This window comes from Hemitrygon akajei, chromosome 7 (assembly GCF_048418815.1).
Source record: "Hemitrygon akajei chromosome 7, sHemAka1.3, whole genome shotgun sequence".
Lineage (NCBI taxonomy): Eukaryota > Metazoa > Chordata > Chondrichthyes > Myliobatiformes > Dasyatidae > Hemitrygon > Hemitrygon akajei.
The window spans coordinates 92,392,316-92,406,898 of record NC_133130.1 but is presented as its reverse complement, the minus strand read 5'-3'; the positions used below and the strand labels follow the sequence as shown (position 1 = coordinate 92,406,898).

General features: G+C 43.6%; 1 protein-coding gene across 2 annotated transcripts in view; it reads left to right on the top strand.

Moving 5' to 3' along the window:
* esr1 (estrogen receptor 1) overlaps positions 1-14,583 on the top strand; it is a 207,532-nt gene that overhangs the window by 186,970 nt on the left and 5,979 nt on the right. Inside the window, exons 6-8 of one of the 2 annotated variants that reach the window (XM_073051431.1) lie at positions 628-761; positions 4,941-5,124; positions 11,310-11,405. In XM_073051431.1, coding sequence (XP_072907532.1) covers positions 628-761; positions 4,941-5,124; positions 11,310-11,405 — 414 coding nt within the window. Of the gene's footprint in view, positions 1-627; positions 762-4,940; positions 5,125-11,309; positions 11,616-14,583 lie in introns of those variants that run through there. The other variant, XM_073051430.1, reaches the window with a different exon arrangement.

The following is a 14,583-nucleotide window of genomic DNA, read 5'->3' as shown; positions in this document are numbered from 1 at the left end:
AGGGAACATGCACTTAATAATCAAAGTGTGTCTGTCCAATCTAATCCTTTTAGCTGCTTGAACACCTTAATTAGATTGCTCCTTAATGCTCTAACCTTCTCTGAAAACCAGTTGTGTTTCTGTAATTTGTAGTGCTCGTATTATAACCTGGTCTCATTCTATGCTGTACCTGTTCAGAGAGCAATATATCATTTCTCATACGGTGCTCAAAATAGAATATGTTACACAATGTATTTGGGGTGTGCCCAAGATGCTGTGCACTGAACTATGACTTACCCGCTCCACCTTTGTATTCTAACCTCATTAAGGTAAAAGTGCAACATTTAACCATTTAATCACTTGTCAGAATGTATGGCCTCCCGAACCTTTTTGCTTGTTTAGAGTTCCCGGTCATTCACCACCTGGAAACTGATGAGCCTAAAGCAAATGGCTGCACCGTTGCCCACATTGGATTTCATCTACCTTTGTTTTTCCCCTCCGTTACCTGCCTCCAGCATTCCATTCATAGCTGACTCTTTCCATGGAGCAGAATGATGACTTCTCATTTTGGTTAATAAAATTCCTTGGCTGCCATTTTTCTTTAAAGTGAACTGGCTAAACTTGCACGTTTCCAATTTGTTGCATCAGGAATGAAGGGAAATATGTGGAAGGAATGGTGGAAATATTTGACATGCTGCTAGCTACGGTGTCTCGTTTCCGACTGCTGAAGCTCCACTGTCAGGAGTACATCTGCCTGAAGGCCATCATCCTGCTGAACTCCGGTGAGTCATTCTGCTACCATCACTGTAGACTAGTTTTATTTGTCACGTGCTCACAAAACCATACAATGAAATGCATGGTGTGCGGCAATGACCAACACAGTCCAAGATGTACTGGGTACAGCCCACAAGTGTCCCAATACTTCCAGCGCCAACATAGCATACCTGCAACTTACTAACTTGTAAGTCTTTGGAATGTGAGGGGGAGCTGGAGCAGACGGAGAAAATCCACGCAGTCACGGAGATAACGTTTAAACTGCTTACAGACAGCGGTGGGATTTGAACCCCGACCTTACAGCTGGTGCTCTAAAGCTTCCGCTAACCGGTGTGATATCGTACAGCCCAGGGATTAGTCGGTGACGTAGAGGAGGGCATGAGGCATTGGAGAGCAAGAACGGCACAGTGGGTAGAGCTGCTCCCTCGCAGCTCCTGTGATTTAGGTTCAGTCCTGACCTCCTCACTGTCCATGTGGAGTTTGCTTGTTCTCCCTATAACCATGTGGATTTCCCCCAAGGGCTCCAGGTTCCTCCCACGTTCCAAAGACATGCAGATGAGTAGGTTGGTTGCCTGCTGTACAGAGATGCAGAGTGTGGGCGGAATAGGCTGAGCAAGCCCGGGCTTTCCCCTTCAGAGTGAAATGTTCTGGACGGAGGGCTGCAAGATGATAAGGAGCATAGCTCGAGTAGATGGCTAAAAACATTTTCCCAAGGCGGAAGTGGCTACTACAAGGGGACGTAATGTTAAGCTGATTGGAGGAAGGTATGGGAGGGATGTCAGAGGAAAGTTCTTTACAGAGAGTGGTGGGTGTGTAGATCACCCTGCCAGGGGTGGTGGTAGAGGCAGATACATTAGCGACAGTTAAGAAACTCTCAGAGAGGCATGTTGATAATAGAAAAAGGGGAGGCTATGTGGGATGGAAGGATTGTATTGATCTCAGAATAGGTTAAAAGGTGGCACGACCAGCATCTTGGTCAGAAGGACTTGTTAATAATGTTATATATATACTGTGTAACAAAGAGAATTAGTGTAAATGGTTGTGTTGTGGTCCACTAGGACTTGATGCTTCAAAGAGCCTTTTTCTGTGCTGTATGACTCTATGGTTCTAAGAAATGCGGGAGAGAGGTTTAAAATGGAAACTTGCCCTTGTGGGCTGACCATAGAAAAAGAGCCTTGTCACGACAGAATATAATTGGTGTTGAACAATTACTGGCCTCCAAACCCTGACAGGGAGGCTGGCACTGGCTCCGTTGGAGAATGCCTGCACTGAGTGCCTGAGGTACGTTGCTGACTCACTGAGAGGGAGAAGTTCTGGAGATCTTCTGCTTGGACACCAGAAAACAGCAGATTACTTCCACTGGTATTAAACTACAAAGAGGAAGAAAGTGGTCCTAGCCTCTTCTAATCTGTCCTTATAAATGTAGTCCCTCATAAGACCTAAGACAATAGGCCATTTGCCCCATTGAGTCTGCTCCACCATTTGGTCATGGCTGATTTACTTTTCCATCTCAACCCCATTCTCCTGCCTTCTCCCTGTGCTTTTGACACCCTTACTAATCAAGAACCTATCAGCATCCACTTTAAGTATACCCAATAACTTGGCCACCATGATCGCCTGTGGCAATGAATTCCACAGATCCATAACTCTCTGGCTAAAGAATTTCCTCCTCATCTCTGTTCTAAAGGGACGTTCTTCTATTTGGAGATGGAGCCCTCTGGACCTAGACTCTCACACTATTGGAAACATCTTCTGCAAGTCATCTCCATCTAGGTCTTTCAAGAATGAAAGTGCATATCGTTCCTGAAACTATTCTCATAAATCCTTTCTGGATCCCACCTATTACCTTAATGTCCTTCATCCCCTTTATGAAGTCATATTTACAGTTGGAGGTCCATTCTTGAGACATTAAAGAAAGTATTTTTATTATGTTCTTAGGTCTACCAGTGCAGGCTGCAAAGAAAAAATCTAATATAGAATAATTTAGTGATACTTGACATAATAAAGCACATGCACTCAGTGGCCACTATGTTCGGTATTTATTGAACCTAATAATGTGGCCACTTGGTGTACGTTTCTGGCCCTCTGCTGCTGCGATCCACCCATTTTAAGGTTCAATGCCTTGTGCATTCAGAGATGTTCTCCTGCACATCACTGTTATAATGTGTGGCTATTTGGCACCAACAATCATTCCATGGACAAAGTCAGTTAGATCACATTTCTTCCTCATTCTGATGTTTGGTCTGAATAACAACTGAATCTCTTGACCATGTCTGCATGCTTTTATATCTTGAGTTGTTGCCACGTGATTGGCTGATAAGATAATTGTATTAACAAGTAGAAGAAGAAGAAGAATAGCCTTTAACTCGGCAGTGGAGTTATCGGGTCACCGTCACAACGGTGTTTCCGTAGCAAGCTATTCTTGTTTTTACGAGGCCGAGTTGCTAGCTCAATCCTCAACGCTCAACCCGACTCAGATTCGAACTCAGGAGCCTTCATTCCAGAGTCCGGCGCTGATATAATTGCGCCCCCAAGCAGGATAGTAACAAGTAGGTGTACCTAATAAAGTGGCCACTGAGTGTGAATGAGGGACAAAAAAAATCAGAATGGAGACAAATTGAAAAGAGATGATGAGCAGGATAAGCAATTTAGAATATCCCTGCCAATCTTCCAGTGAAAGATCAGCGCAAAATCCGAGAAAGTGACATAAAAGGAAAGTACAGCATTAACCATCTTGCTCTGGGCACAGAGATCAAAGGCACAGATAGCTGGTTGAGGGAGAAGCCTTTATTCAATTTGTTTTTAATCAAATGGAACAATAGCCCTTGTGTGAATTAATCTGTTCTTGAAGGAGACGTAATGAGTTTTACTGTGGGAAATGGAAAACTAATAATTGGTCAACAAAATCAATACATTGTGATTCAAGCAAATTCTCAACTCCCCTGATAGCTGTGACCATTTTTTCTCCTCAATCTGACCGGGTAATTAAGTTTCTCCTTACAACTAGTCTATCCTCACCACAATTTTTGAAAATTGGTCATCTATCATTTGAGAAAGGGTCCAAGGGCACCTGCCTGATGATTTGATATGTGATACTGCTACACTTTTCATTATACACTGACTTTCTTTCCCCCTCTCCCCAACCCCACGAGTGAAACATGATATTGATTGCCTGTAAATTCATCTGGATGCCCCCAGTGAATTTCTGTATCATCTCTGTGCTTCCGATATAATCTTTACATCAGGTTGTTACCTAGTGATGTAATCTCCATTTTAGAATAAGATTTCCCAGAAGGACCATGCTTTAATAATGTTACACTGGAATGAGATCCCTGTAAGGCGATCCTTTAATTAACTTCAATCACTTGAACATAACAAGCCCTGTACCTGTGTCTGCGTACAACTCGGACTGTTTCCACCACTCTCCCAAGATCTCTGATGCCTTTCAGACCTCATGCGTTCACAGAGTAAGTTGTCCACCAATGTGCAAGAGTCCACACCAGAGGCTGTTGAATTACCTGCTTCCCTATCCCTGTCACTAGGGGCAATGTTTTGGTCATCTAGTATTCAAATGGTTATTGCATTCAGTTCTGCTGAAGGACTGGAAACTTATAGGAAATTTATAGGAAGGACGTGGAAACTTTGGAGAGTGTGCGGAAGTAGTTTACCAGGGTGCTGCCTGGATTAGAGGAGTTGTGCTTAGAGAAAGGTTGGACAAACTAGGATTGTTTTCTCAGGAGTAGAGGAGGCTGAGGGTAGACCTGATAGAAATGTATTAAGTTATGAGAGCCATCTGATATCTTTCATCCAGGTTTGAACTGCCTAGTACTAGAGGGCGTGTATTTGAGGGGGAGAGCTCGAAGGAGATGTTCAGGAGAAACTCTTACACAGAACAGTGGGCATCTGGAAGGCACTGCCAGGAGTGGTGATGGAAGCAGACACAACAGAGGTGTTTAAGGCCCACAAACAGAGGGGCATGGACAAAGTGCAGGCTGAAGGGATTAGTTGAAGTAGGAAAATTTTGTTTAGTTTGGCACAACATCGTGGACTGAAGGACCTATTTCTACACCCTTGGGATGTCGTGCAACATTAATGGTGCTATATAAAGGCAAGCTGCCACCGAAAGGTTTAGCCTCCAAGCTCTGTAACGTTCTCACTTCCTAACTGGTTTCTCTGCTTCCCTGCAGGTGTGTTCCCCTTCCTCTCAAGCACCATGGAAGCCCTGAACAACAGTGAGCAGATCCAGATCATCTTGGACAAAATCACTGACACTTTGGTTCACTTTATCACCAGGGCCGGGCTGTCACTGCAGCAGCAGTCTCGGCGGCTAGCCCAGCTCCTCCTCCTCCTCTCCCACATCAGGCACATGAGGTGAGCACTCAGTACCCGGTCAACTGGCAGCGAACCGTAACTCCTAACAATGTCTGTCTTACAGAGAATGATAAGACCATAAGACATAGGAACAGAATTAGACCACTCGGGCCACCAAATCTGCTCCCCCATTCCATCATGGCTGATTTACTATCCCGCTCAACACCATTCTCCTGCCTTCTCCCCATAACCTTTAACACCCTGACTAATCAAGAACCTGTTAACCTATGCCTTAAATATACTCAATAACTTGGACTCCACAAGTGTCTGTGGCAATGAATGCCACAGATCAGCATCCTCTGACCAAAGAAATTCCTACTCATCTCTGTTCTAAACAGATATCCCTCTATTCTGAGGAATGCACTCTGGTCCTAGACTTACCCACGATAGGAAACATCCTCTCCACATCCATTCTATCTAGGCCTTTCAACATTTGATAGGTTTCAATGAGATCCTCCCTCATTTTTCTAAACTTCAGCGAATGCAGGCCCAGAGCCATCAAACACTCCTCATACGTTAAACCGTTCATTCCCTGAATCGTTCTCATGAATCTCCTCTGACACTTTCCAATGCCGGCACATCTTTTCTTAGATAAGGTGCCCAAAACTGCTCACAATACTCCAAGTGCAGTCTAACCAGTGCCTTATAAAGCCTCAGCATCACATCCTTGCTCTTGTATTCTAGCCCTCTCAAAATGAACACTAACATTGCATTTGCCTTCTGTACCACCAACTTGGCCTGCCCCTCCGCCTATGTTTGTATCATCCACAAACATGGCCACAAAGCCATCGATTCTGTCATCCAAATCATTGACACATAATGTGAAAGGCAACGGTCCCAACACGGACCCCTGCGAAACACCATTAGTCTCCAGCAGCCAACCGAAAAAGGTCTCTTTTATTCCTACTCTTTTCCTCCTGCCAGTCATCCAATCTTCTATCCATTCCAGTACCTTTCCTGTAATACCATGGGCTCTCCTTTAGCAGCCTCATTTTGCAGCACCTTGTCAAAGGCCTTCTGAAAATCCAAGTTCACCACATCCATTGACTCTCCTTTGTCCATCCTGCCTGTTATTCCCTCAACGAATTCCAACAAATTCGACAGGCAAGATTTCCCCTTAGTGTTGCTGACTTTGCCTGTTTTATCTTTTGCCTCCAAGTACCCAGAAACCTCATCCTTAATGATTGGCTCCAATATCTTCCCAATCACTGAAGGCGGGCTCTTTCTTCTTCTTGGGCCCTTAGCTCCCAGTGGGACATAAGCCATTGATGAGCTCCTGTCTTCATTGTCCACAGTTGATGGTTTGGTTGAAGTTCATCAATGTTTACCTTCAGACCTTTCAGCTTACCAAGTGCCTTCTCCTCAGTAATAGCAACTACGCTCACTACTGCCCCGACACTCTCGAATTTCTGTCCAGCTTCCACAGTGAAGAGTGTTGCAAGTTTGTTGCCAATTTTTTATCCCCTCATTACTACCTTTCCAGTATCGTTTTCCACTCTCACCTCTCTTTTACTCTTTTTGTATCTGGAAAAACTTTTGGTATCCTCTTTTATATTACTGACTCGCTTATCTCCATATTTCATCTTTTCTCTCTTTATGGCATGTTTAGTTGCCTTCTGCTGATTTTTTAAAAAGTTTTCAATCCTTTAACTTGCACTAATTTTATTATATGCCCTCTCTGTCTTTGACTTGCCCTGTCAGCCACAGTTGCCTCATCCTCCTTCTACAATACTTGTTCAAGTCTGGTTTGTAGCTATCCAACATCTTACAAATTGCCTCCAGAAACTCCAGCCATTGCTGTTCTGCCGTCAACCCTAATAGTGTCCTCTTCCAATCAACTTTGGCCAGCTTCTCTCTCCAGCTTTCTTTAATTCCTTTAACTCTACAATAATGCTAATAATTATAATATTATCTTCTCCCTCTCAAAGTGCAGGGTGGATTTTATCATATTATGATCACTGCCTCCTAAGGATTCCTTTACCTTAAGCTCCCTAATCAAATCTGGTACATTACACAACGCTCAATCCAGAATTACCTTTCATCTAGTGGGCTCAACCTCAAGCTGCTCTAAAAATCCATCTCATAGTCATCTTACAAATTCCTTCTCTTGAGATCCAGCACCAACCTGATTTTCCCAATCTATCTGATAATTGAAATCCCCCATGACTATTGTAACATTGCCCTTTTTTCATGCCTTTTCTATTTCCCATTGGAATTTGTATCCCACATCCAGGCTACCGTTTGGAGGCCTGTATATAACTCCCATCAGGGTCTCTTTATCCTTTCTGTTTCTTAACTCTACCCACAAGGATTATAAATCTTCCGATTCCCATGTCACCTCTTTCTAAGGATTTGATTTCATTTTTTACAAACAGAGCCACCCCACTGCCTATCCTTTCAATACAATGTGTATTCTTGGATGTTAGTCAGCTTTCAGCCACAACTTAGTGATGTCCTCAGTGTCATTCCTGCCGATCTCTAAATGTGATACAGGATAATCTTCCTTATTCCGTATATTATGTGCATTCAGATATATCACCTGTATTCATCACCCTTTTCAATTTTGCTCCCATGTTAGACTTCAACTCATCCCATTGACTGCACTTTTGCCCTATCATCTGTCTGTCCTTCCTCACCGTCTCACTACACACTGCATCAACTTGTATACCAACTGCTCCAGCAAACCTGCCCACAAGATATTGGTCTCCCTTGAGTTCAGGTGTAACACATCCACTTTGTACTGGTCAGACCTTCCCTAGAAGAGACCCCAATCTTCCAGAAATCTGAAACCCTGCTCCTGCACCAATCCCTCAACCATACTATCATCCATTCCTGCCCTGACTAGCAGAGCTGACAGGTGTTGGCAAGGCCAGTTTCTGGGGACCCTGAGGAAAAGAAAGCTGAGGCGTGACCTTGTAGACATTTGAAAAATAATGGATCTTTGTTGTTCGGCGCAGAAGTTGGGCAAAGGGTCTGTTTCTGTGGGAAGCTCAGCTGTGCAACTGTCCCACAGTTTTGACTCAGGTTCAACCAGGACTGGAGTGTACAAGTTCTCCTTCTAACCACATGTAGTTCCTCTCGCTGCCCCAGCCCGTTCCCTATTCCAAAGGCATGCAAATGGGAAGGATAGTGACCATTGTACAGATGATCTGGGAGAATAAAATGAGAACAGTATCAATGAGCGCTTCAAAGTTGGTATGCACTCAGTGGGCTGAAGGGCCTGTTATCATTCTGTATGACCCTCAGAAAGAGTAAGAGAGTGGCCATAAGTACATGGTTCTGAAGGACTAGTATATGATAGTCCCTAATGAATAAAATAGAATTCATCCTGAAATTTGAGAAGGAGAAGATAAAGGCAGAAGTCAAAGCTGATATAAAAGGGCATTCGATAGAGCAAAACTTACTGTGAAACTAAAGGATAGGGAAGTTTTTAAAAACCAACAGAAGGCAACTAAAAATTCATAAAGGGGGAAAAGATGGAATATGAAGGTAAGCAAGCCAACAATATTAAAGGGGATGCCAAAAGTTTCTTCAGATATATAAAGTGTAAATGAGAGGTGAGATTAGGTATTGGATCACTGGAAAATGATGCTGGAGAGGTAGTAATGGGGGACAAGGGAATGGCAGACAAACTGAATAAGTATTTTGCATCAGTCTTCACTAGCAGTGAGTCAGATATTCAAGAGCGTCTGGGCTAAAAAGTGTGTGAGGTGGTCATACTAGAGAGAAGGTGCTTGGGAAACTGAAAGGTCTGAAGGCAGATAAGTCACTTGGTCCAAATAGTGTACTTCCCAGGGTTCTGAAAGAAGCAGCTAAAGATATTGTGGAGGCATTAGTAATGCTCTTTAAAGAATCACTAGATTCTTGCATGGTTCTGGAGAACTGGAAAATTGCAAATGTCACTCCACTCTTCAAGAATGGAGAGAGGCAAAGGAAAGGAAATTATAGGCCAGTTAGTCTGACCTCAGTGGTTGGGAAGATGTTGGATGTCCACTTAGAATAGAGATGAGGAGGAATTTCTTTACCTAGAGAGTTGTGAATCTGTGGAATTAGTTGCCACAAGCGGCTGTGGAGGCCAAGTCATTGGACATATTTAAGGCAGAGGTTGGTAAATTCTTGATGAGTCAGGGCATGACGGGATACGGGGAGAAGGCGGGAAACTGGGGCTGAGAGGAAAATGGATCAGCCATGATAAAATGGCAGAGAAGACTTGATGGGCCAAATGGCGCAATTCTGCTCCTATGTCTTCTGGTCTTAATGTAGAAGGACATTCTGAAGAAACATTTTACCCAAAGAATTAACAAAGGGAGTTCATATGAGGGAGGAATAGTAGGATGTATTCTGTGGCTTAGATGAAAAGGATGTGGAAGAAAGCTTGTGCGAAGTAGGAACGCTGCTTTAAACTTGCTGAGTTAAAGGAGATAGAATTATGGAGACAGGTTCTTAGACCTACTGGGTCTGTGCTGACCCCTTTCTGTGTAAATTTTTGGTTATAATTTGATGTGTTAGTCCCACAATTAAGGCCCTTACAAAGGTTAAAAATAACTTCATCATTAGGTTGTTTTGAGTATTTTTTTTTAGAAATTGAGTTCATAGGAAATTAGGTGCCAAATTTGAATCCATGGCATGGAAAATGTCAGCAGGGAAGGGGTATCTCAGTTTGGAGGGTGGTGGTCTCCACTTTTCTCCATTCGCGTTGCCTGAGGCAGATCACCTCTCAGCTCCAGGTGCTGTGGAAAAAGAGAGACAGCTTGGTGGTGGATTTGGGATTGCTGTGGAATGGGCTATAATATCCCTGCCAAATCTACAAGGACAAGTATTCTGGGAATTAGGTTCAATGGAAGCTAGAAATATAATAAAATTATGAAGGTATTAGGCTGTTTTTTTCCTAATATGCAGCCTGGGCTTTACAAGTAAGGGAATTGAGTGGTTAGGCTAGCTGGAGTATCGTCCATTTACAGGCGTTACCACTCAGGAAGGTTGTCATCTGGTCACTCTCAATTCACCACAAAATGTCTTCCACCACATTTACTTTACTTTGGGGTCAATCCTGGAATCTCACTTAACGGTTTAATGTACCTGCTTACCTGTCTAATGGTTTAATTTGAAGTAAATCTCAATACTGGTTTATTTCAGGAAAATTTTTTGCAGTTAAAAGCCTGAGTTTTTAAAGTATTCTGCATAATTCAAGATGAAATATAGAACTGATGGTCCTTTCAACTTCTTCCCTTAGCTATTTTGTACTTTAGTTCCTGCTGAAAGCTACTGTTCACCTCCTGAGTGTTCCCGATCTATATAAGTGATTTTTTTTTTTCTGTTGACCAGCAGTGTAATTGACTAGCACTACTATATCTTCCAACGTTCTCCTATCATTCCATTGGTCTATAAAAATCATGCCATGTTTTCTGGTGGTAATGAGTTAAACAATGATTGGAAGGTAAAAAAAAAGAAACTTACAGACGTTGGAAGCCTGAAATTTAAAAAAAAGAAAATGCTGAAGATATCTGCAGGTTCTGCTCCTTTAACTTATAGTCAGGCAATGTCTGTGGCGAAGGGAGCAGAGCTCACCTTGTGGGTTAATGACCTTTCATCAGAACTAGAAAAATCTAAAAATCAGAGATGTTTAAAGCTGCAGGTAAAGTGGAGGAATGGAAAGGTTGGAGGGAATGTTTGTGATAGGGTGAGACCAGGAACCAGGAGAAACTGAATGATGCAAGAGATGATGGTGCTGGCTGAGTGAGAGAGTGTGAGAAAGTCAGAGTGTGAGTGAGAGAGAGAGTGTCAGTGTGAGTGTGTGAGTGAGTGAGAGAGAGAGAGAGAGAGTGTGTGTGTGTGTGTGTATGTGTGTGTGAGAGAGAGAGAGAGTGTGTGTGTGTGTGTGTGAGAGAGAGAGAGAGAGAACAATAATGATTCGTTAATCATGGCTGATCTATCTGCCGAAAGTGTAAATAGGAGATATCATTCACCTCATTTCCGCCTTCTCTGTAGCTTATATCCCTGATTTTTAACTTTTCCTGGTTCTGGTGAAAGGTCGTTGACCTGAACCGTTAATTCTGTCCCTCTCTTCACAGATGCTGCCTGACCTGCTGAGCATTTCCTGATTTTACTTGGGATATTTCTTTCCATGTACTGTGTAGCTGTGTCAATGCTGAACTGATCTCCCCGCAATGTGTTTTGATCACCAGCAACAAGGGGATGGAGCACCTGTACAACATGAAGTGTAAGAATGTGGTGCCGCTGTATGACTTGCTGCTGGAGATGCTGGATGCTCACAGGATGCACATGCCAATGGAGAGGGCACAGCCCAGTGGCAATGGCACCAGTCTACTGAACAGAGGGACTATGCCATCCACTTCTTCATTGTCACTAAAGAAAACTGACGTGACCTTTGAAACAACCAGATAGGTAACTGATGCACTGCTGCACAGTATTAACAGAAATCCCAACGAAAGGAACTACCTATGATCACATGCAAGAGAAGCAAATGTCACTGCAGCAAAATCATATAGCTTCAGCTTCATCTAAGTGCACTCCATCCACCCTTGCCACGAAGAACGCCTGACCGACTGAGAACAGGAATGGCCAATGATGGAGGAACAATAAGTTATTTCCTGCAGTTCTTTACAAGTTTTCTAATATTGCTGAAAAGTTTAGGCACAATTCCAAATGCTTCTTATATCCGTGAAAAGACACTCACCAGAACTAAGGGTTCATGTTGCATAGCCTTTCAACAAGTACGCGGTCAAGATGAGTTCCCACTTCTATTGGAGTGGCTGGTCTATAAAAGTCACGCAGTGCCAAAACCTAGAGTCAAATCCGCTGCGGGCTGGTCTGGGATTTTGTTGAACGCATTACGGGATGTGGGCATTGTAAACTATTACTTGTAGTAATGAGTCTTGACCATGAACCGCATGGTTAAAGGGGCAACTCCCCCCCCCCCCACACACACACACAGTGCTGTTGAGCAGCCAATTTCCCATTTTTGCTCCAGGGGTGACAAAGGAATGCTAGAATAACTTGGGTGGGGCGTTTCCATGTGACTGCTGCCCTCCTCCTTCCAGGTGACGGGGGTGAAGGGGGCCCTGGCTTTGGAACACACTGCTATAGTGCAGTTTCTCAATGTAGTAGGTAGGGAACAATGGTGGGGAGTGTGTGTACATTTTGGGCGGCGGATGAAGAGCTTCATGCTGGACGCTGTTGAGCTTACTGAGGTTCATTCATCCGGATAAGTGGGGAGCATTCCACCTTATTCCCCACATACACCTTGTAGATGGTGGGAAGTCGTTCTGGTATCAGGAGGTGAGTCACTTACTGCAGGATAGCCAGACTTTGATCTGCTCTAGCAGTACGTTAAGTTTCTGTCAAATGGTAATCGCTTTACCCCAGACTGTCAGTGGGGATGATCACTGCTGGCACTTGTGTGGACTGAATGTTATTTGTCCCTGATCAGATTGTGCTTGAATCTTGTCAAGATCTTCAGAGTTTTACAGGCATAGAGAAGGGAAACAGGCCTTTTGGCCCTTGATACATCTTGCCATGGGGTGGAGGTACTTGTCTCTCAATGCATTTCTTATAGCTCTGAACGGACAGCTAAAATGGGGACTGGAGATTAAATGTCACACTGGGACCTGGGGAACAATTTTTAAAGAAGAGGTGGAGCACTGTTGCTAGGACAGAGTTAAAGGAAATTTACTTTTACTTGTAACCTCACTCCTCCATCTTCAGCACCAAGTTTAAAAAAACCATGTTATCTCGTTGGAATCTGCTTGTGAAGTTCTTAGTAACCCAGTGTTGGTTGTATTCCTATCTGTATCCACATTGTTGAAACCTTTGGCTTATGGTGTGCTCATTGTTAAATAGAATGAATAGCTTTTGCCCAGTGAAGACATTTATAAAATGAAGTAGATTCAAGGGGGTGTCTCCTTCCTATGCTTTGCACATCTGCAGAGTTACATTTGATATTATTGTTGATTTAAACACTGGAACTATTGAGCTAATAGAAACTTCAGCAGTTCCATCCCTTTTTAGTGGCAAATAGCAATTGGCTATATAGTGGCCAGCCTTGCCTCTAACCCAAAATAAACTTTAAAGGATAATGGATTTTACTGGGATCAGGAGCTGAGATCTTTGAACATCGCAGTGCAATCCCAACTGCTGGAATCAGGTCCTGAGTTTAACTCAGGACCTGATTCCAGCAGTACTTTGGGAACATCGCATTCTAAACCTTGACAGGAAAAGGAGCTGTCCTTTGAACTGAGGACTGGTTGAGTTGTTCAGATATAGGCAATAGCTCACTAATTGGAAAGCCATTCTTTCTGCAGCAGGGCAGTTCATCCTGAATCACTGATGTATTCTCAGTGAGAAGGTGTATCTCCTCAGTCTCACCTTTTGGCATACCATTCTTAGAAATGATGGAAGAACATAAGATACGAGAAGGAGTAGGCCACATGGCCCCTCAAGTCTACCCGCTATTTAATATGATCATAGCTGATCAACACCAGGGCATCTATCTCCTCTTCTGTGCCCATTCCCCAATTCCCAGATCCTTCCTAAATCTGTCTACTTGCCCTTCAAACACTCCCAATGATCCAACCTCCAAATCCCTCTGGGCTAGAGAATTCCAGAGATTCACCACTCCCTGGGAGAAGTTGTCCCTGTGCACCGCATTTCCAAATGTCCAGCCCTTAACCTTAAGGTTGTACCTCCTGTTCAGGATTTGCCAGCTTGTGGAAACAGGTGGATGATGTTTCTTTCCACCTCTCGGTTATTTTTTTATTATTGCAACAGAGATGTAGTAATTGGATGCCAGCAGATTGCTACAGGGCTGCGGTAGGGACCGGTGGGTTGGGAGAGTATTACACCTGGAGGCCTGGTATGTTGCTGTTACTTCAGAGATTGGAGAACTACTTCACAAATTAGTTTTTTTAATTTATTGCATTTTTGGTTCCACTGCTCAGATGATTCTTGGGACAAAGGGGTTGTGCTCTGAAAAATTAAATGGGCTTGTTCTAGGGTTTTGAAGGATGAGGAGACAAATCCCTGGGTCCAACAGCATTGACTCTAGTGGAAGTTCTGATTTTCAAGGGGTTTGACAGGGCAGATGTTAAGTGGACTTCTTGCTAGTAGGAAAGTTGAGGATGAAGATGCAGAGCTTCAGATAAGATGCTATCCACCTAAGACTCAGACAGGACGTTGATTAATCTTAGGGACTCTCTACTTCAGACCTGTGAACACTGTGACATCTTGTTTTTCACTGGAGCAGAATTAGGCCATTTGGCCCATTGAATCTGTTCCACCATTCCAACCCCATTTGTCTGCCTTCTCCCTTTTCAGCCCCCACTGTAAATATACCCAATGACCTGGCCTCCACGGCAGTTTGCGGCACTGAATTCCACAGATTTGTCACCTGTTCTATTCGAGGCTGGGATGAAGAGGCCGTGGAGGAATTGGCGATTAAGA